The sequence below is a fragment of the Amphiura filiformis genome, chromosome 6, assembly GCF_039555335.1.
Source record: "Amphiura filiformis chromosome 6, Afil_fr2py, whole genome shotgun sequence".
NCBI lineage: Eukaryota > Metazoa > Echinodermata > Ophiuroidea > Amphilepidida > Amphiuridae > Amphiura > Amphiura filiformis.
Genome location: NC_092633.1, coordinates 27,682,493 through 27,706,674, shown reverse-complemented (window position 1 = coordinate 27,706,674; position 24,182 = coordinate 27,682,493). Strand labels below are relative to the sequence as shown.

The 24,182-nt window shown below is 34.3% G+C and overlaps 1 protein-coding gene across 1 annotated transcript in view; it reads right to left on the bottom strand.

Moving 5' to 3' along the window:
- Positions 1-9,531: 9,531 nt before the first annotated feature.
- LOC140155208 (transcriptional coactivator YAP1-like) overlaps positions 9,532-24,182 on the bottom strand; it is a 44,662-nt gene continuing 30,011 nt past the window's right edge. Inside the window, 3 exon segments of the mRNA XM_072177952.1 lie at positions 9,532-11,707; positions 13,382-13,525; positions 16,362-16,422. Coding sequence (XP_072034053.1) covers positions 11,451-11,707; positions 13,382-13,525; positions 16,362-16,422 — 462 coding nt within the window. The 3' untranslated portion in view covers positions 9,532-11,450.

Sequence of the window (24,182 nt, the reverse complement as noted above, 5' to 3'; positions counted from 1 at the left end):
GCTGAATGAGCCTAAATTGAAGGCAAAAACTGCCCTTTTCAAAAGTCACAAAGTAGGCCTATGCTTGTTAACTGCAAGGCGTATTGGGACAAGGAATGGAACTGACCATCTTACAACTCACTGTGCTGAACTCTGCACCAAGGGGATTTGCATGGCTGAATGATCAAGAATCGATACGCATTACAAAAAATGTTCACTTGGTGAGGATTTTAAACTGCACTCAAACACATGGGGTTTTCCATTAGTAACAAGCCATGAATCAACTTTTGTGACAAGCATAGGCCTACTTTGTGACTTTTGAAAAGGGCAGTTTTTGCCTTCAATTTAGGCTCATTCAGCCCTGAAGTCATGGAAATCTCTCATTTTCACACAGCACTTAGTAAATAGTCATATAATTATTTCAAAGTTAGTTTTGTTGGTACAAAATGAAACCTTACGATGTTATAACGACATGTTCAGAGGGGGACTTATTTCTTTTGAGGTGTTTATAACATACACATGGTCAATAAAGGAGGTGAATAGAAATAAACTTACAACTGTTGTAATTTTGAAGAAAAAAAAAGTAAAATAAATAATGTGAACATTTTAGTGATCAGAAGCGTTCGGAGTTGACGATTAATAAAGGTACCCACTGTATGAGTGAAGAAATGGTTAGTTTTGATAAATTTATTGCAACAACACGAGGACCACTTTTGTCTCACGCCGCTCATACTCTTACTACTACTAATATATGACTTAACAAAATTTGTCTTCTCAGAGGGTTTTCAATTTTTGTGACGGTAAATGACATACATTTTGGGACAGGAAATTTTAGACATATTAGGGTAAAAAAAATTTGTACTCCTTGCTATGGAAGATGTGTTACAATAACTTTTTCCACAATTTAGACAACAAATAATTTGTAATTCCCTGTGTTTTTTTACGCTGCTAAAATTATCCACTAAAAGATATCAGCATCATATTAGATGCCCGCAATTGGGACATGGGATTTTGGGGGTTATGACACTCTGTACAAGCAATTTTCTTGAAAATAAGAGCTTCCAATATTTTGATGTTTTAAGATATAAAATGTCAGTCAATATTCAACAACTGTGAAAAAAAAAATCAAAATCCTGTTTATGTATTGTAGTTATGCAGGAACATTATACAGAACTTCAGCAACCAGGGGATGGGGGGGCTAAATTTGCATTTTTAAAGCTGAAATGGTCAAATGAGATTAATTTCGTCAAAATCACATGCACACAGGCATTTCTCTTCTTTTTTTCTCCAATTTCTCTTCTCTTTTTTTTTAATCCCTTGGGGGGGGGGGCGGTATAGATTAAATAAACCAACAATTTACATTACCACTAACATCTTCAAATAACGACACAAGACTAAATTTTAATGTTGTTGAGTTCATTTTTATTATGGATTTGATTTTCCATGCACATGCTACCATTTATATATAGTTACTTATGAACAAAAATTATACAGCTTTACAAACATCAGGCACTCGGAAGCAGTAAAAATTAATTACAAAATAAAGTAATAATGCAACTATTATTAAAAAGATAACTATATGCTTTCACATCCTACTACTTGGGTGACAAAGAAACAATCACAATAATAATCTCATTGATGTCATGTGTGATAAATTATATTACCTAAATTTGTTGAAAATTAACATCTTACTTGTGTTCTGTATTTGCTACTTTGTATTACTTCTACTAAAATTGTTTTGAGTGATGACACTGGTTAAAAGTCAATTATTACATCAACTATTACATCAACAGAATATTTTCACACCTGTGACTTAATTGTATTGCTTTGTTAAAAATGCTTTGTAAAAATATACTACAAAGAATAATTTAGACACTAGTTGCAGAATTATGCAATGGATATATTAATTTGACATTACCAAGAGTAGTGCATCTTGAACATTTTGTAAAACATTAAACAAAAGTTCTTGAAAACTGTAGGGCCAGAATTATTTAAAATTGGTTGTTATTATTGCTAATGAATTGTGTTATATTTAAAATCATGTGTCCTAATCAATGAATCTACCAGGAGATGGCCAACTTCACTATGTTACCATGGCTGTGTGTCACTCATTACAATACATACAAGAGCATTTGTTAGGCCCCATTTCATATTGACCAACATTGCGCAACTAAAGATAACTAAAAACATGACTGAAACAACAAATTAAAACAGCAAACTGAAATGAAGCAAGCCAGCTTATTGTCGGAACAGATGAGAGTTTTCTTCAAAAGGAAATATAGTCTACTTTCTTTGTGCCTGCTTGTTTATCACAAAATGCTATCATAACAACCTTTCCTGAAATATTGTGGGCTGTGTGGCATCTGGCACCCTGTGCGAGATACCCTGTTAAGAAGAGTTTGCACAGTATACTACAGATGCAGATACATTCTCATTTTAAATTCTTTGGTCTTACAGGACAGCTCATCTTTGCACTTGCAGCAATGTACCTATGGATTTCATTTTCATATAAAAATTTAAGTTACAGTACCATGCATAAAATGTACACTGAATACAAGAGTGACAAATTTGGCAGATATGTTAACAGATACATACCTCCAGACTCCCAAGCTTGGCCAACATACAAAATGTGGAAGACAATTATTTTTACACACATTTCCAAAACACAGCTTATCAAATTCTATACATGATATATTTACTACTTTGTAAAAAGTGCAGAAATACATTAGAATACAAGCTCTAATTTAAAGTACACAGTAAGCACAGTCTCAATTTAAAGGCAAATACTGTAATTTCCCGATAATAAGCTTTACAATAATAATAATACAGATTTTACCCAAGTTATTAGCCAAGGCAAATGGTTCCATAGGTAAGTGATGAGTTAATTAACTCCCTGGTCATCTAACAGCATTTCTGATTGGTTGATAATTTGAAATGCTCATTTCAATTGCCAATTATGACTAGGCTTTAAACCTTTTATGGTCAAACTTGCATTTGCAGATGATCTTATTACGGTAATACCCTCCTTGATTGGTTCAAAATTGGATTCAATATTCATTTTGGCCAATTGGCAGGTAGTTCTCATGGGGTTAAGCAGCTTCTGCACTTGCAGCTCTTATAAAGGACACAGGTCATCTCCACATAGAGCCATAAACCAATTAATACAGTTTGGGCTTATCCTCAGTAATTGGGAACCATGCACACCAGCCAATTGTTAATAAATTTGTGATTTGTGAAAACACCCAACTTTCCACCAAAAATAACACACAAGATGCATTAATATTGACCACCGAACATGCCCTATGTTCTGAATGAAACCACGTAGATGTATCATGTTATTTCAATTGTGCTAGTGTGGAAATTCCTGATACTCTCCAATGAATCGAGTCATTCAAGTGGTTCATTATAAGAGCATTGAATCAGGCTCAAAATTTTGGTGAGAATCTGAGAATCCATTCTTGCAGATTCACCCATGGTCGAGTATATCAGGAGAATATCTACCTTCAATACATCGTAATTGCCAATGCCTACATTCACTCTATACAAACAGGTATCTTACATGAACTTCTGAATTATTACTGACAAGGGCAACCTGTAATATGATGTGTAATGTTTGAGGGTCTTAACATAATGATCACACACAAACACGGTATTTTCTTTCAAATACATAGAATCAGAGGGGATCGATTGAAAGGGTATGAAATAATATGCATATGTTCCAAGTTTCAGATTTTTTTTTTTTTTTTTTGTCAAACCTACATCGCAAAATATACAGATTATCCCGATGTGACAAAACAAGTTTGACATGATGTCAAAGTCTCCACCTCCCCATCACAATATTGTGTAATTTAAGCACTATTATTACAACAAATATTAAGTTACAAAATATGAGTGCGCTCAATGTTGAGACTATTTTACAATGCATGATTCAAGTCTCTGTTGAATACTAAACACAAGACAAAAAAAGTTTAAAAAAAAATACATAATATCATCATCACAAAATACAAAGTTCTAGTCTATCCACATTAAAGCACATGATAGATTGACTTGCATACGGATTACAATACCCATTTGCTTTATTCAACCTGTTAGCACACTTGCATGTATAACCATGAACTTTGTACCAAGGGATGAGTTTTTCAACAGCTTGCAAAGAATGCCGACAGTACTATTGTTCCTTTGGTTCATTTTGTTCTGAAAATTACATTTTGAAATGATGAATAAAATGGCATGAATTCATCATTATTTTTCATCCATTTACATTAATACAGTTTTAAAAAATACTGTCAAATTGTACAATTCTGCCAATCATACTGGCATCATAAATCATAAGTCATCTTTACAAAAAAAATTACTTACATAAATTATGATTCTTTTGTGTCATATCACCAATTTTTATATGAGAATGCCAAATGTTATTTCATTCAAAATATTGAATACAAAAAAGGAGTAATTTACAATAATTCAATTTGTTCACCTTCTGTACAGTTCATAGATGAATAGAAAAAAAAACTGTACAAATTTCCATCAAAATACTCACAAATCAACCCAAAAATATTTGGTTTTTGGCCAAGAGTAAAAAATAAGCATCAATTTTCCTTGGTTATAATCCAAAAAGAATAGTACAATGGTCATATGATACAGATTATCCCTATACAAGAATACACAATTCATTATATTACAATTTTGTGAGAAATTATTACTATTTACTGCTTTTCACATACTGTTATTAATACTATATAACAACATTATCAACAAACAAATTGAGAGTACTAGTTCTAATACAAAATATATCTATGAAATTATTGGTACTGTGCGCCAAAAATGGCAACTTAAATAAGATGTGCAGTTGGTTGACTATATCATAAAATGTTACTTTTTTATTGATGATATATTTACATTGTAAACAAATATTCAAGTCATTTATGTACATAGTTCTACACTTCCCTCTCTTCCCCAGGAAAGAGTATAATTTCTGATGTAGTCCTCCTATGGCAGGACAAGACACCAAATAGTGAGTAAAATGGCCACTTGGTTTTGACAAGCACAACTTTCACAATTTCACCTAAAAATACTTCTCTGCTCTTGAGGGCTTTTTGTCACCATAATTTCTTCCATCTTTAATGTGTGTTCAATACTGTTCATCACCAGTACACCTATGAAAAGTAATCAAAGCTGTAAGTATGACTTTTATGCTTCTGTTTCAAAGACTTATATTAAAAAAGGTTATTCTACAAAAAATCAATTGTGATTGTTTTTTGAATATACAAATGTTGAGTGCTCCAAAGTTATTGTAGCTAAGGCACATTCTATTTTACCAAGGAGGTATAATTTCTTCACACACAGAGGTAAGCAAGGTCTATGTAATTTTGTAAGGCTAGGTCACAGCTCACCAACCAGCTATAACCAATCTTTACAAACCCGATGCTGAACATGAGGTTGATAAACGAGAGGTTTTCATTGGTTGAGTGAATAACATCATAGGATAAATGCCTGTCAGGAAAAAAGTTGACAAACTTTTGGTATAGAAAATGTAAAATTACAGAAAGTGTGACCTGCTGCATGCATGGTCAAAGTATTCAAATAAAGGCACACACTTTGGGTAATACTCTGACAAGATTTTGAAAACGTATTTATTCCAGTGGACTGTTGCAAAGGGCTGTATGTGACCAGTAGGCCACAGGTAGGCCACCCTCGGGACATGATAACCATTTGGGACATAATCTGACAGCTTATTGTTCTGTACACAAAGGCACATTACAGCTGTACCTGAATTAGTCTCATAGATATTTGCAAACATTGGTATTTTTTTCCTAACAACTGGCAAGATGTTGTAAAATGTCCAGGCTTGGTTCTTTTTCACTGATAATTAGTGGTATTGGCTAATTGACACCAATATCAGCCCTATCCAACAATTTCAGCCAAAACTTGTTGACTTATTGAATTGTTTTCTCACAATATGCCAAATAATTCAGATAAATTTCTTGCATATTTATGCAGAGTCAACAACTTGGACATCTTTGAATATATGGAACTGCAGACAGAAAACTAGCTTTTGTTCCTATCAGATTGAAGTTAAGAAAGGACTGTTCCAGTTGAAATCCATACACCACTATGGAAGACATGACCTTAATCTCTCGCACAAGGAGTGCAATTTCAAATGGGTTACCTGAATGGATGACTCCATTTGATATCTACACCACCTGTATTGAAGATTAAGATCACATCTTCCATAAGGGTGTATGGATTTCAACTGAATAGCCCAACTATAGAAAATGTTCCTATGCTATTTTCAGATTTGCAGTTGCTATCAAAAGAATTAAAGAATTGAACCTAGTTGGAGTATGTGATATGTCTTTCACCTTGTAAACTCACAGTATGAGGTGGTTACCAACAAGACAAGTTAACACTTAATAAATATCTCTCTTGCTCTCACCTTTATACTTTGAAGTCAGTGTTCTATACCCAGTATACAATACCCAGTATACAATATTCACACATCTACACATATATATGTGTGTTTAAATGTATTGATATGAAATAGCATTCTTTACAAATTGGTGGAACAAAAGTTCTGCTCGGCCTACACATTTCCTACGTACACAATATATATCCTTAATCTTGTGACCACAAACTTTTTTGTACAATGAGTTTTACGAGAGTGTAGTGGAAGGCACATAGTGAATTAGGTTTAGTATTGCATTACAATCATAACATGTACATATCACTTTACTCAACATCTTGAGTCCATTTTGTGGTAACTGCACTAGATGATTAAGGCATCTAATCGATTCATATGTGCTAACTACACCAATATGACCAGGCATAAGTGATTATGACAAGCTCTGTCACACGCATCATGGTGCTAACAGCATGTACCAGTAAGACCCGAGGTTAACTTTTTGTGATAGTCATAGTATGTGTTCTTATACAAAATTGGTGTTTTATATTAATTAAGCTGATGAGTAAATACATTTAAATTGGACTTGGGTGAGGAATAACTGAAATCATTTAAGAGTAAAATTTTTAACAATGCCAATGTTTTTCAAAACATTTTCTAACATCTCAAAGGATGATCCCTGATTCATAATCAGTTCCCTGTAGCAGTGATGTTCTTGGAACATGTCCAATTTACACATACTTTGCCATTTATACATGCATGCAAACTTTTAAGGTAATTGAAAAATTTAAAGACAGCAATTTCATGTAGGCAGTGAATATGTCCCGGATTGTTCATCAGCAAACCAGCCTGATTCTCCTGATCTATTTGTGAACTTGTAATGGAAAACACACAGCAGCAAATCAGTGCTTATAGTTTGGCAAAAAGTCCATTTTCATTTATGTTTGTGAATTAGTTAATTCATCAGGTATAAAGATAAACTAATTGGGAACAATGAATGGCTACAGTATTGCACCTTATGATCCCAGGTGGTGTCAATACTGGTTGTTCGACTTGCACCATCCCTAGCAACATCAACTTGTCACAGGTCAATTTTCGGCAGATCATCAGTTGGCCTGAAGATGCACCTATGATATGATAGGTGCAATACTGTAGCCACTCAAATCCATGTGACTCTAGTTCAATTTCAATATTTTCAACCAGTTTCAACATTTTCAATCAATCTATTTTCATTTGTTCCAATAAGTGCAGTTGACATACATTTGAATAGCTGATATCCAAGCTGATTTTCTCCAAAAGGAGAAGACAGGGAATCCAATAAGTTTTAATTCCAAACTCCAATAAGTTACCCTTATCAATAAGTTACCTATATCAATAAGTTACCCTTATCAATAAGTTACCCTTATCAATAAATATGTAACAAGAGTCCTCTTTACAAACAATTGCTATTGTCTTGTACTGATCTTTGAATACATTAACTGCTTTCTATATAGCAAACACACATTTCAACTTGCTCCCGAACTTGATTCAATTCATCTGTATAAATATAATATTACAACTTATTACAGACAGCACATTATGTCCACTGAACCATAAGTAAATATATTAACATGACTCTGTAATGCCAAAGTTAAAAACTAATCAGTACATAATACCTTCATGATCATGCCATTTTCACCTTGGATCCTCTGGTGTATACATTTCTATTTATCACAAATGTGAAACAATTTACCAAATGTGACATGGTATATCGAAAGCAGACACTTTTGGGCAGGATCGTAAATGGAGAAATAGCCAAAAATCTGCCCAGGAGTGATTTTTTCACAATTTGGGTTTGTTGCGAATTTGTGATGTTACTAATGTTTAAAATATTGTCTGATAGTTTCAGACCAGAATATAACTGGCATCTTTCATTTTTTGAGACATTTTTCAAGCCAATTTGTCAATAATATTTTTAAAGGCTGATATCTCAATTTCCAATTTTATAATAACGTAACTTACGAACTCAATATCGTTGCTTAGGAATGTCCGATTTCATTGGGGAAAACAGCATTGTGGAGCAAAATATCTCCAAATTTAAGACGGGTAAAAACCTGAAAAGTTGATAACCTACCCAAAAATGTCTGTTTTTGTCACAAATGTTTGAGTGTGAACCTTACCCTTGTAGTTCTTGTTTACCAGCTGGTATGACCCATTTCAATTCAACCTGTTCCACATAAGAATGCAATAAATATCCCAGTCCAGCTAGACTATCTACTAGTACCTCATTCTTACACTTACTAATTACCTCCCTAATACATGATATACATATTATATTTACAGGCAGACAAGGGTAGCAGATCACATAAATCATGATCCTGTGTAGGTGTTTAATTGGTTTTTACTGTAACTTCCAAGAACTTGTGCTTTTGAAATTCAACTTTTGATTATTTGAACTTAACTTCATGTACTGAATGAATGGCGATACTCTTACCTCACATTTAATTGGCAAAATGTACTTGTTCTAATTAAGACTCCCTAACTGACTTGAGCTAGTTCCCATCAGTGCTTACTCAGTGGCCGTATGTCATAATTTTGGCCCAGTGAAAATTAGATTTGGTGCACAAGAATTTGCAATTGTCTTTATAATAGGTAAATCTGAAGAAAGTTTTAACCAAAATTGGATCAATGTGGGGATAAAATGCTTTATTTGGCATACATATACCCAAATTTCAGGGAAAGTAAACACTTGCTCCCATCCATTTTACAGTGTTCATCATCACAGTGCCTAGGCATGACTTCCCCTGGTCTGTCCTGGCCAACTTTGAGACCCAAGACTGCATGAATACCATTGCAATATACATGTATATCAGGAATCATATGTACCACTTTATACAAAACTGAAAGAAAAAACCTGTTTCAATTGCCAAACTCTATACATTCATAGTACACATCTGATAATGCTTAGCAATTGCTCTGAAAACAATCACTTTGAAAGAATAGCATCTGTGAATACATTTGCCGAATTTTGTCATTAGAGCAGAAACTACTCTCATAATTGCCATTATTTTTGAAATTCATCTATCTAATTTAAACACTACACTTAATAGTTCTTTAGTTCTTAATTAACCAAAATGATGAATTGTTCTTTCATGCAATGATAAAACATTATTTTATCAAGAGTGATATATGCAACACGTTTGTCAAATTTGATCTCATCCATACACATACATTATGTAACAAATGATTTTTAAAAATTGAATTAAAAAAGTGCAGAGATATATAAATGACTAAAATCAGGTATCGTCTTACAAGAGGTTCCTGCACCGCATTGATTCTTCTCACAAGAAACAAAACTGTTACTCTAGTTAAAATACTTCAAGGTTTAGAGTCATGTCACACACACACACCGAATGAATCAAATCTCATAATTAAGGCACGGTTAGGTCATTTACTTTTCAGTGATGAAAATAAATCATGAGGAACACTGGTGCAAATCATCACACAGCTCATCACCAGTTCTTTTTATACTATGACAAACTCTAAATATAGTTGTATGTTCATGAAATTCAATATGTCATGAATCAAGTAATCATGACATACCATTTGGTTGTATCACTGCACGTACAAGACGTATTGGGCTATTCCGATTGAAACCATACACCCCTATGATGGAAAACGTAAAATTAATCTCACACACTGGGGGTGTAGATTTCAAATGGAGCTACCCATTCCGGTAACACCATTTTACCAAAATCTTACCATGTGGAAGATTAAGGTCATGTTTTCCACATGGGGTGTATGGATTTCAATTGGAATAGCCCATATCCAACAGTCTGCCAGTAGTGGTTCATAAACTACAGGTTTTAAACTTTGCACACTTGAACTCAGGTCATTTTATGTCATTAAAGCTATGTGATAGTATACACCTCCTTATTATGACATATGAAAATGATAAGTACTTCTATGACCTCGGCATGAATGGTCATTTATTTACTTAATTAGTGTTTTTCATTTTACACACACACACATACATGATATACATACATTGTCTGAATTTAACAAAGTTATACTTGATTGTGACCCTTTATCAAACTCTTCACCCTTTCAAGTGTAGTTCACTGCTGTTTACCACAACACCCAAGTTATCTTGTCCATGTTTGTCAAACTCAGTGTAACATGGTGGACAAATTGATGAAAAATAGGAAGGCCTTATTGGTTAACTATTCACACAAAATAGTCTTTGTAAGATACCCACCCAGATAAAAATTGAAGATGTTAATATGAAATGCAGCAGGTCATACTGGAAGAACACTTACTGGTTTTGTGAATACACACTTACAGTGAATCCAGGAGTTCCACATTATTTGAAAATACACCCTTCAGGGGATCTAGGACATCCACATAATTTGAGACTACACCCTTCGTGGGATCTAGGAGTTCCACATTTGAGAATACACCCTTCGTGGGAACTAGGAGATTTATAAAGGCAATACAATGTGCTTGAATGGTTCTACATAGTAAATATTATTTTTGAGCAAAACATTCTGTTTGCTGTTGAATTCCTCAAACAAGGGCAGGCACTTTGATAGTTTGTCATCTTCTTGAGATAAAGCACAAATTGGCAAGTTTTAGATACATGTTAATATCATGCATTCCTTGAATGTCAAGAATATAAATACGATATATGCATGGTGGCCATAATAAGGGAAGTAGCAAAACAAAGGTGTTATTACTACATCCCTCTTATTGTTGCTTGAATAATGCCATTGTATGGTCATAAGGCTCTCAAGTTTGATCAAATTTTTATTTCATTTTTCTCCGACATGATCTAAATGTTTGATAAAATTGTCGCATCATTCTTCAACGACATATCTGATGAAATTGCTGCATCATTCTTCGATATGAAGAGAACAGATTGCGTCTTTGATCCTCATCCCTCGTGGTTCTGCTCATGTACATATAAAAAGTGCACTCTTCCACGTTTCTTCTTCACCACCGTTCCATCTCACTCACAATATCTGCATGAAAGTACTCACACATATTGGTTTTAAAAATGTCACCCATTATTACAGGTACATGGTACTTCCCCCTATAACAATGTCAAAAAGTTGTTATCAATCCTTGTTGGTGAGAGGATAGCTTCCACATCACCAAGAATGTCAGTATTAAGAGCTTCATGCAAACTCGGTACCAGTTCATCGCTATCCATGTTCGGCGTGGGTGTTTCGGGGCCGTTATCGATGGATCCCATGTCAACATTTGTGCCTTGCATCAAGTCCAGGACGTCGGTTGTCATTCTCTGCGGTGTGGAGGCTGTGCTATTATGTGGTGTGCTTGTCTTGCGTTCTGGTAATGGAAAATAATAAGATACATTTGTTGATTTAAATAAATGAATTAATCCATACTTAGGCCTTAAAAAATTGTTTGATTGGCGTAACCCGACCTACCCTAAAAGTAGGCCCGACTCTTGACTTTTTTTTCCAACAAAACAACAAAGTTTTAAAGGAAAAAATGAACAAATAAATAAATTTCAAAAATAAATAAAGAAAAAAGTTCGAAGGCCTTTTTCAAATGCAATTTATGCAATTTACAGCTTTAAAAGTTTAAATCCCTACCTACCTACCTTTTTTTTTTATATTACGCCAATCAAATAATTTTTTTAGGCCTTATTTTGATTAAAAACTTGAAAATAGGAAACAGGCAAGCAACCACTGATGAATTAATATTTATACTTAATCTAATTTAGTAACCCCATTTTGGAAGATTAAATTCATATTTTCTGTAGGAGGTGAATGGATTTCAACTGAAATAGCTTATTCTGTCTATCAATTACATTTGTACAGTATCGTTGGCATAGTACAAAGCATTGGTGTTAAAGTTAGAATCAATAATTTTCTTGTCTACCTTGTCAGTATTGTGACATCTGTTAACTACAAAATGCAGTTATCTTTTCAGTTCATTAATTTTGCTCGATTTAAATTATTAAATATGGCCAGTGGAAATCGTAATTTGCGCCACTCACTACTAATGTAATTCGACAGCCATTACTAATGTGATTTAATCAAAATAACAAAATTCAAATTTAACAGATAAAGTATATTTAGTCTGTTGGAAATACAATTAAGTTAATTAAAAACAAGTATAAGAAAAAACAAACAGAGATGGTTGGAAAATTTGGTAGATGACATACAAAGAGCAGCTGAAAACGGACAGATGAAGACACTATATGGAATAACCAAAAATATATGCAATGACAAACCTTATTCTGCAGCAGCAGGTAAGGATAATCCAGGAAATATCGCATTACAGAAGAAAAGGTGGACAGAACATTTGAGTAAATTCTGAACAGAAACGCCCTAACCCTGTTAAAATTATTTATAGTAATGACTTTCCAGAACTGGATACCACCAGCACACAACCAATTAGCAAAACAGTTGTTAGAGAAGCAATACGAAAATTAAAACTGGAAAAGCAGAGAGATGCAATTGGAAAACTTAAAAACTGGAAAAGCAGAGAGAAAATTACAAACTGGATATGACAACATCTGAATTGTTAAAGTTAGACATTGAGACAACAAAAGATGGAAACAAGAAAGGATACCAAATCACTGGAACAAAGGCCAGAGAGTGAAGTTGACAAAGAAAGGGAATCTAAACTGATTATGGAAACTGGAGGGGGGATAAGTCTGCTGCCGATAACCAGTAAAGTTGTTTTGGGTAAAGTAGTGATCAAAAGATATAAGAAAGGCATTGATATGAAGCCATAAGAAGGCTAACATTGAATTGGATTGGTCATGTCCTCAGAAAGCAGCATGATCATCATTGCATGACCGACCCGACATGGTAACCAGAAGAAAAAACAACAGGTTGGAAAACCGAAAACAACATGCAGAAGAACAGTGGAAAAAGAGAGAAAGCATGGGAGACATGGAATGAAGCCAGGGTTTGTGTGAAAGACAAACAAAAAAGCATGATGATCTTAAGGAAAATACTCATCATGGACACTTGTGGAGAGACCTACCATCTGATGTGTCCATATCTTCACTCAGGATATCATCTGGTGTCCTGGGATGGCTGTAGTTGCTCATGGCACACCCACTATCACCACTCTCTGTTCGACTGTGAAAGCTGGAGTTGTTGTTGCTACTCAAGAATGGGTCCACACCTGGTTTAACAAAACAAACTGGATAGATTAGAAGACTGGCGAAAAACAAAACTATTTACACAGAAATGATTAAGCAAAATGTGCACAAGTTTAGAGTTTATTTAGTTTGATTTCCTTTTCTTCATAGGATATCAGCAAACAATAACAATTTTGGCATCGAGACAGCCTAATAGGAGTTTAGCCAGGATATCTTGTTATTGTGAAAGCACGTACCAAGCCATTTTAGCACATCTAGATCTAGAGCTAGTTTCTAAGATGCTTCATTTTTGCATGACAAGCATTATACACAATATGTAAGTTGCAAGGGATGAATGAATTGTAGGAGATTAGGAAGTCCTTCACCTGGACTGTTTCAAACAACTATACCTAGAACTTTTGTTGAAGGGAAACTTCTTTCCAAAAGTATGGAATATTTATAGCTGAATGATTGCAGTACAGTTCATTGTTCGCCTAGGAACATCTTGTCAAATTACTGTGGTTTACTATCTGGAAGCAGTCGCTTGCAACAGTTTTTGTGGCCAAAAGAGTTTCAGCTGTGGCTACTTTCTTTGCTATATATGCACATATCTTGAATGGGTATATTAGATTACCAGGTGTCTGTTCCATGTTCCTTAGGTAGAGGAAGAGGCATATATTGCAGAGCTTGATGCTTTTTGTACCCTGCCTGTGCTTTCACCTTTATGTATATCATTTCAATCAAGTCATTGTGTACATCTGTCATTTGACATACATCAGCTGACATTCTTTTATTATATTTCACCATAGCAGAGATGATATGTTACAGTACACTTCCCACAATGCATTTGTTTAAAGTTGCTTGCAGGCTATCCAATTCAACATGGGTCTTCAATGAAAAAATAGAGCCTTAATGCTTGCAAATTATGGTACTTTATTGACTAACAAGTTATTTAGCCAGTCTATTTCTTGACATGAAAAGGCACATTTACAGGTAACCTGTGCAACAAAACAGGAGGAGTGGCATTTGATTACATGAGGAAGTGTAACATATTGCTATACATTGATCATTTTGTAACCCGCGGGCCTTATAACATTGTGGATTAATATCCAAATAATTTATTTCCAGAATTGTCTTGTGACATCTTGCCAAAAGCATCACAAATCATTAATTCAAGTCCTATACTTTGTCTACTTTCTTTAACACACAAAATATAGGCCAGACAGGTTAACTAATAGCACTCTTAACATGGGTCTACTTTTCAGCGTAGTGGTAAAAGCCTAACATTTCCCGCCTATTACGAGTTGATCAAACTATAGGAAGGTTAAGATTATCTTCACTGGAACCATAGTATCATACACACACTCTCAAACCATACATGTGTAGATGCACATATCTGTGAACCAGGTAATATTGGATGAATGTCAAGCAAACAAAAAATATTTTTGACATTAAAGCGACATAATTTTTTTATAGTTGGCTTGTAAGAATTTCATCGCATTAATGTTGAAAATTTCGTTACGGCATTGAATACCAAACTTGTTAAAAGGTCAATTCAATGCTGAGCGTTATTTTGAAGCCAAAATACCAAAAAGCATCACAGGGTCCATTATTATTGAAACACACATAAATTTGCTCCAATAAGCATCCACTTCAATATGGTAAACACCAAATGTTGGTGTGCACACACCCACTGGTGCATAGACATGTACACTAAAAACAACATCCACACCAACACACTCAAATGTACAGTAATATTTATATATTTAATCTGCATCTATCATCATATTATGGAGTGAAGTGAACCAAAAAGCTGGACTAAGTTTGAGGGTCATCTAGCGGGCAGACTTGGCAAAGTTCAGTGAATTGTGACTTGACACAATAGGCTTATATTTGGCTCACTGTATGACAACCACAGTATCATTTAAGAATTCAATAGTATTCCAAAGTTTTCCATTCAGTTAAAAGTTGATAATGTGCAGGTCTATTTCTAGATTCAAAGGGTCTTATTTAAATGCCATAGCTGGATTTGATCATTTGTATAATATGAACATTAATATTATTTAGTAGAATACATTTTGCAGATTTTATCTTGGTGCATGCCTGGTTTCCATGTGATTAAATTTAGATTTTTGGACCTTATTCATACCAACAGTGCCCTGAAACTGAAAGGAAGGCAATAACTAGAGTAACATATTGAAATAAATCTATGTACACTGTACAGAGACTGCTGATGGCCTGTTTGTTGTGCATTAGCACTTGTAATGTCCAAAACAAGTACATTTGAAATACCTTACTACTAATGCACTCCCTCCACACACACACCACCTACATACAGGCACTGTATCACATCATGTGCAGGGCCACCAAACATGAGATGTTGCCCACATCCTCAGAAATTGGAGGATGTATGCATGTTCTACAATCTACACACCATCCTCGGTGGAAGAGACCGTATGTGTGTTTGATAATTAGACATGTATACATCTTCCTCTTACCATAATGTTATATAGAAAATAAGTTCGGAAGACTCCTTGGACAGTAGGTATAGGACCTCTACAAACTTCTTTGTCAAGTTCAGGTCCACAAACACTATTCCCCCCACCCACATGTAAACATCGCCAAACGAGGATGTGAAAACACATGTTTTTAGTATACACCGCGTGCCTATAGACTTGCCCTATACTGGCAAGTACGGTCACTTGCTATAACACTTTCTTATGGCATTTTATATCTAGGAACCATGGATGTTCATGGTTCCTGTGTGTCCACTGTTGTACAGAGATTTCTCATGTGTGTCCTTGTTTGCCCATGTTTACAAACACCCCTCCCACAATACACATGCCCCTACACCTTGATCTATTTTTCATCTATGCCTACCTGATGTCATGTCATTGTTGTTCGAAGGATCTACTGTGATCTCTCTTCTTAAAACCATTTCCTATAAACAATGAAAGAGAGAGAGAGAAATGATTAAAATTGAGGTTAGATATCAGTTAACTCAAAATCAAAAGAGAGATAATATTCTTCCAATCAAGTCCAGATCAAACTCCTGGATATACTGTTCACTCAAACTGCACCGGCCTCGAATCTTCTAGCTGAGTACAAGAAGACACGGATGGACACAGCTCCATCATTCCTGATAAAAGGCTAACATATTAAATTTCTGTTTAATTTCATCACTCCCACTGAAAATTGTACATATGTAATAAATATGATATTGATGATGGGTGACTACATAAACATCACTGATATCCACACGTTTATATAAAACATTTTATATCACCAGAGTTTCATCACCAGCTTTGTATACATTTTGTGTATTTAGGTATTTTTCAGGTATTGTGAAAAATCTAGATAATTTGTTTGGATCTCGGAATATATACTTCTTCTGTTCCAAAAGCAAAATGTTCAGATTTAACATTTTTATCACTACCCTCAAAACAACTGATGCGCAGTCATTAACCTGAATTTGATTAAATAATTTCTTTTAACCACTTCTTAATAAACTATAAAGCCTTTTGGTACTAATGATATCCAGTAAGCTTAATTTAATTGCATCAGAGACAATTGGATCAATTCTTAAACAAAGGGTAGTATATTTTTACAGAGATAATGTACTTCATAATCCAGTATCATCTATGTCTTTGAAATGTCTTCAAGAGATAACTAATCAAGGCTCTCATCAGATAAAAAGCCCCTTTCCTGGCCCAAGTGCATGTCCAGGTGCATGTTATACATTATATGCATGTTATACATCATATGCATGATTGGCTCATAAGCGGACCTTTGTTTATATTGGAAATGGGCCTAAAGAAACATGTATACACACATCCAAGTTCAGATGATTGTGTCCCAGTCCGTATTTTGAGCCAATCAAAGTAGGTCCCCCCTGGTCCGTTGACTAATGAGGAAGACCAAATACACAGAAACAACAAAGAAACTTTGCTCCTCAACTTTCAAATAATTATATAGAACTCAAATTACAAATTATGATTAGTAGTATAGTCAGAGCTCATCTCCGCCCAAGATGAATACACCAAGTATCAGGTAACCTGACTGACTTACTCTGAGATAGGATGTGTATCACTTTCACAGATTTGAAAACAAGGTCAAGAGTCCATTACTACATCAAATTATTGCATTATTTTATACCAAGTGAGTCACTGACCCCCTTATATGTAAGTCACAAATAACCCGCAACTTTTTCTCCGTGCCCAATCCCACGTAACCGATTAGTTTCGCTGTTGGTCATGTCCGCCAAGTCATCGATTTAACCCCTCCCATTCCATGTAGTTCAGCGTCCATAAATACACCCCTAAATAGCATCCATCCCACTAAACCTTAGTCATAAGTCAAAACCAAGAAGACGATATTTAAACATGCTATTTTTTACGCAGCTTATTGCCACACTTTTTACGCAACAAATTTGTAATTTAAAAAGTGCTAAAGAATTAATTTTTTAAGGAAAAAAAGCTAAAAATTACGACAAGAGCTTATAAAAAGGTTTTCATTGCTTTCTGGTGATAATATTATCAACACAAAACTTTTTCCTATGTATAGTCAGTTTGGTGCAGAATATATAGCAGGGAAAAAAATATTGTTTTTTTTTTACTTTTTAGGAAGTGAAAGGTTATAGCGTGATTATACTAAAAGCTTCAAAAATATTTTACACCATATAACAATATTTTAGAATGAATAAACTTGCACAAATAACATCCCAAAAACAAGTTCAGAACTGTGAAAATAGTGAAAAAATAACGGCATGAAAACATCCCCCTGCACAGTCCAATTGCGAGTGTGTACTCTCTATGCCCTGTGACATTATTATCTACTGGTGCTCACATTAAGCATTGGTAGCGAGCTCGTTGACATCGTTATTGTCGCAGCTAGCTATTCATGTCTTTACGATTACCATCAGCTCGCAATGGCAAGCTACACAGCTGGCCGCTGAAATTGTAAGTCGCTGCTAAACCGCAAGTATGTATTTGTCAACAACACTAGGAATAACTTCCGCTGTCTCTAGGGGATATGAAGTTTAGGAAAGCCTTTATATACACTTGATCAAAAGACGTACCGTTGTGCATGTACATTCGGAGCTGCAGAAAATACCTATGCAATTAACATGCAATGAGATAACATGCTATTATGTAAATCATGGCAAATTTCAAACATAAATTTTGTCTTCAAACAAACCAAATCAAACGAAGAGTGTAAACCTAAATTTGATTCAATTCCAAAACTTTCTTTGAAAGACTCTGTGTATTCCTCTCCTCCACCATCTTCCCCCTTCATCCCCCTTGACACAACTTCTTTGAATTACATGTACATGAGATAAAATTCAAGTTTGCCCCGATAGACTTGAATAAATATGAATAGTGAGCGGAAATAAATGACTTGTATTTTGATGGGGGGAAAAATCAATTTTACTTAAAAAATTCCAAATTAATTATAAATAATCCTATTTAATAATAATATGGAGTAATAATTTATTACTTGCTTGATTTTCCCCAAATTGCTGACGAACACTTTTAAATATACTTCAACCTTTAATGAGCAGTGTATTGCCAGAGATATTAGCTGGTACACAATTACTTAAATTAGCTACATGATCACATCTACAATATCTAGTCCTTTTATGTTTTCCCCTTTTTTGGAAGCACTTGTTCTATGTTTATATTGATCAGGAAGCACTATTATTTTTAATATTAATTATAAAGAACAAATTGTGCTCATCATTCTTTAACACAGCATGAAATCTTTAATACAACAAATCAACTCTTTGACATATCAAATGTATAGTGCTAGATTACTTTTTGACATTGCAAAGAAAGCACTGGGTTTGCCAAACAATTATCCTAAGCAATTATCATAAATTTGCAAAGCCTGTATCTCATTCTGCTTATTGTAAACACCACACACCAATGCAAATGATACAGACCATATGGAAATGACATGTATTTATTGATAGGTCAAATTAAATGCAACAGCCAGCTAGAGCCAAAATAACAACTATTTTGGTAATAAAGGAGTCCACAGTGTAAGAACGTTAATTAACATCCAATTGTCAGTACGGATCATGTACATTTGTCATCTGTACAACGTGTAAGTAAATTACATTACACAATGTACGTATGTATGCATCTGTTGGCTTCCACGATCACATGGAAGACATAAATATTTGTGAGCACTTTATTTTTAAACAAAAGTTAATTGAGATTGATACAACACTCTGTTCCGTAATAAATCCATAAATTGCTAACAAACACAAAACAATGATGAATTACGCTGAGATTAAATAAATAGTATAATTTTCGATTTAATGAGAAAAAATTATTCTAACAACAGATGCGCCAGCGTTATAATAAATATATTGATCTACTTGGGTTTAAAATAGTGATGATATCATTCCATTAATATAGATGAATATTGGATTTTCATATACAGCAATAGCTTATGCTTAATATCAGTATCATATAGTCGTTAAGTATTGTCTTGATAGAGGTTATTTTAAGGGGTGGGTGTGGTTGCAATAAAATATATGACCAAACTTCAAGAACCTAAAAGCTAATCATTTCTGGCTTTACAAATTTGTGATATTAAGCATGAAGACCAATAACTTACTAAAATCCACAATGCCCTTTCCTTAAAAATAAATGTTTGATTTAATTTATACTGTTGGGATGGGGGGGGAGATAAAATTGAATGGGAACTTCAGGCTGTTCTGGTACAAACCTATTACATCTGACACAAACCATGACCTAGTAGACCTACAATGGCTAAATAAGGTAATGATAGAACAATGCTCAAGGCACTAATTATTCATTGTTTACATGCAATGACCTTTTGACTGTCAGGCAACATTTGACAGGCTTCCTTCAAAAAGTAAATCACCCCAACGAACTAATTAATACAATTTCTATATTAATATAATAAAACCATTTTTTCTTTGCCATTGATAAAGATTTGTTTCACAAGATGTATAAAAAATCTCAAAAATATAAGTAATTACTAGAATTTGTTTATTTGCTTATGCTGATGGTTGAAAAATAACATTTAAGTACTGAGGAAGATAGGTAAATGTGAGATTTTTTTTAAATTACGATTGAAAATTTTTGCCAAATGATCATTTGAAAAATTTTTGCAAGCCAATTTGTTCATAAATATCACATGACACACAGCAATTTGATGCTAACAATATGAACTTAAGGTTAACTTTGGATACCATCAATTTAATCTCCTGCCCAATAGAAACTTGTCCAATTATCTTTTCATTATCCTCCATAAGCCTCTAAGTTGTTCTGAAGGTTGAAATTTAGTTATCACCCAGGATAAAAGTTTTTGTTTTCCACAAGAAGATGCATTGAGCTGAGTAGGGCACAGCTTTCACTAGGATCCACAACATGCTCATCTATCAGGGCACAGTTCTTTAACCCCAATACATTTGTACATTCATTGAATGACCTTTAAAATAATTGGGTACAAATACTCATACACTGCAACTTGAGGTCAAATTTTGCACTATTATTGTTTAATTGAGGTTATAGAACTATGTCATTGGGATGAGGCCATTGTGGTCCTAGTGTTTAGATGAAATCTGATAATGAATCACATTAGACTTCAATTCAGCTCTTTGTCGGGGTACTCTTGGCTGCGATTTACTCTACCAATTGCAATGCCATATAGCTTGTTACCGTAACACAAACCCAATGGCATGAGTTAGAGCTTGATCGAAGACTAGCCTTATCCTATGGCTTGAGGCAAGCTGCCTTACATGGACTCCCATTGGTCTACCCAAGATGAACTTCACAAACCAGGAATAGAACTTTGGTAATGGCAGGCCTGCACAGCCAGCAGGCCACCGTGAAAAGACAACTCGTTTACATCCTACAAAGATAACCAAGCTATACAAATGCACATTATTATTTACGGTAACCAACTAACCATAGAACCGCCCCAAGTTTCATCCAAAACCCACCCACTAGTTCACCGATTAAATCCACATTTACTTTGTTTGTTTTCTTACCTTCTCTAACGTTAATAATTTTGCACTTACAATATTTACTTGAAAATATAAGCATAATAGTATTGCTCGTGTTTATTTCTAAGTCTGCAGCAGCACGACTAGCAGATATATTTGTTAGCATTTCAATTTATGGACCAAAGATTAAGTTTCTTAAAATTTAAAAAAGTTTTTGCAGCAAAATGTACATGCACAAATATTATTACCGACTTTCAATAGTTTACCCATACTGCCACATTTTGCCTGTCACATGTATCTGTTTTGATAAGATTGGGCAGATTTGGTGCGCTTTGACAGTGGGGAAGTAAAGTCACGGCGCCCACCCCCTGGACATGACCTACCCTGTCATATTATAGGGTCAATCCCTGTCTTTATTACAATCAAATCACCTACAGCATTATGTGTCAAATGGTTTAATATCTAACAGTTCATGTTGTATTTTGTTTTAATAGTAATACCGTGGTTTAGTAAGTTACATCAAGGTACGCTGGTGGAACCACAATCTTTGGGATTTCGGTGTAATCATGGTAAATATTAAATAGGCAACATGCATCCTCTTCATTCAGGAGTTGGCAAATGATATGCATGCTGAATTGTGATATAAAATTGGATCGATTGAGCCCATATTTTAAAACTCATAGCTCGACCAATCAATATTGGGCGTAAAGCATCCAATTTTATCATTATTATGTTTTGGATCCAATATTTTTACACACTTGGTTTCAACAAAACATAATGTATAAAGTTGTACCAATTTGTCATGTTACCATGGCAACATCTGGCATTACTCTTAAATTATGCCAAAGTTTCTTCCAAAAAATGCAAGTTTTCAATCCTTGTTAACAATTATAAAATGTGCAATTCTGACTAGAGCTGACTTTGATGGCAACAGCCTAGAATGTATCAGTATTAAAATGAGCTGCAACTCTTGAGACAAGAGGGCTAGAGAGGCAGGAGGGTAATGACATTAAGAGTGTGTGGATCGAGCAAACAAGCCACTGGACTATCTTGGCCACATCTTGAGTGACAGACTAGCCAGCCAGCCAGCCATCATGACATGACAGAAACCAACAGATGGATGACTGGTGTGTCAACAACACAATAAGATGAGCACAGAGTCAGCTAGGAGATACAAAAGTTAGAGAAGATGATTATGATGATGATTACTAGCATCACTGGGCCGGCTCCCAATAGAGAAATTATAAATAGGCAACTTGATTTCAGCATCATTATTCACCGATATTTTTGGTCTTGGGTCACTGTATATTGCATATTGATGGGGTCTTGAGATTATAAAGTTAACAAAGACCAATTTTAAAATCTATTTAACTTGAAAATGAAACAAATCTTTTAGAGGAATGGGAATTAAACTCAGCTATTCTTAATCCTTGGATTTTATGAAGCCAATTAGTTACTACTTAGTACTTTTATCTAAATATTGGGCGTGTGACTTTCTTTCACATTCACGATATGTAATCCATAAAAAAATCTTATTTATATCTACCAAAAAGTAACAAATAGGACCTAATATATTGGCAATAACACATATGCTGAATGCTTTTCAGGGCAGCCATAAGTCTAAAAACTTTGAAAACAAAATGGACATGATATTAGCTGCTTTCAGAGAAAGAAAAAATTATCATCCTTCATATTGGCCAAAAAGCTACAATCCATAAGAATATTCACAAGTGGTGCCCTGGGCATCATCATCAAGAAGTTGGCACCAAAAACCAACATACCTGTATTACAAGCTCTATAGGCCTGTCAGGGTTGATGATTTTTTGATTTTTAAAAATAAAATAAAAACAAAATCGGATCTTTTTTAAATCAATTTTTTTTTAATTTGTTTAATTCCAAGAACTGCTATACCCCTTAATAAATTCAAAAGAGACCAGTGGAATGCTAGACATATGCGCAATCCAATCAGGTATTAACAAAAATTCAAGTCATGTTTTTACATTTGAAAATTTCGAAGAAAACATTTGGGAAAAATCATGGGGAAAAACCTGTTGAATTCTGCACCTTGAAGATGAAGTTTTAGCAATAGATAAAGGACCATCATCATAGAGGTATTTTAATTGTATCCAAAAGCTTCAGAAACATCAGGAATGAAGTAAAACAGTCAATTTCTAAAGAAATTAACTTACATTTATCAAAAATGGTAAAAATGAAAAAGTTGATTTAAATCAAACAACCCTGAGGCCTTTACTATGCACAAACAATGCCAAACACTTGAATGGCACTTATATAATTGCAAATTCAAAATAAAGAATGCATTGCTATCAGATACTTCTTGGAAAGTGTAATTCCCTAACTGATATGCTTACATGTTTAAACATAATACCTTTGCCAACAGATTAGTTCTCATTTCTACATTGCAAAGAAAGCAGTCAGGAAAATAATGTGGATTTTTTTCTATCATATTGGACACATCGCCATGAATCTTTTAATAATTAATTTGATTCTTGGAGAAATCATGCAAGTTAGTTGCACCCCTATTCTTTTGCACAATGACACCCATGAACCGCACTTGCTTGTTCAGGCTGCCATGGTAGATGGTAGGTTCCAGCAATACTATAGATTGAATTTTCGAGGTTGATTTTAATATATTTTTATTATTGATCTAATTTGAAAGTGCTTTTCCCAGGAGTCAAAGAACTATTTCAATCAATATTTAA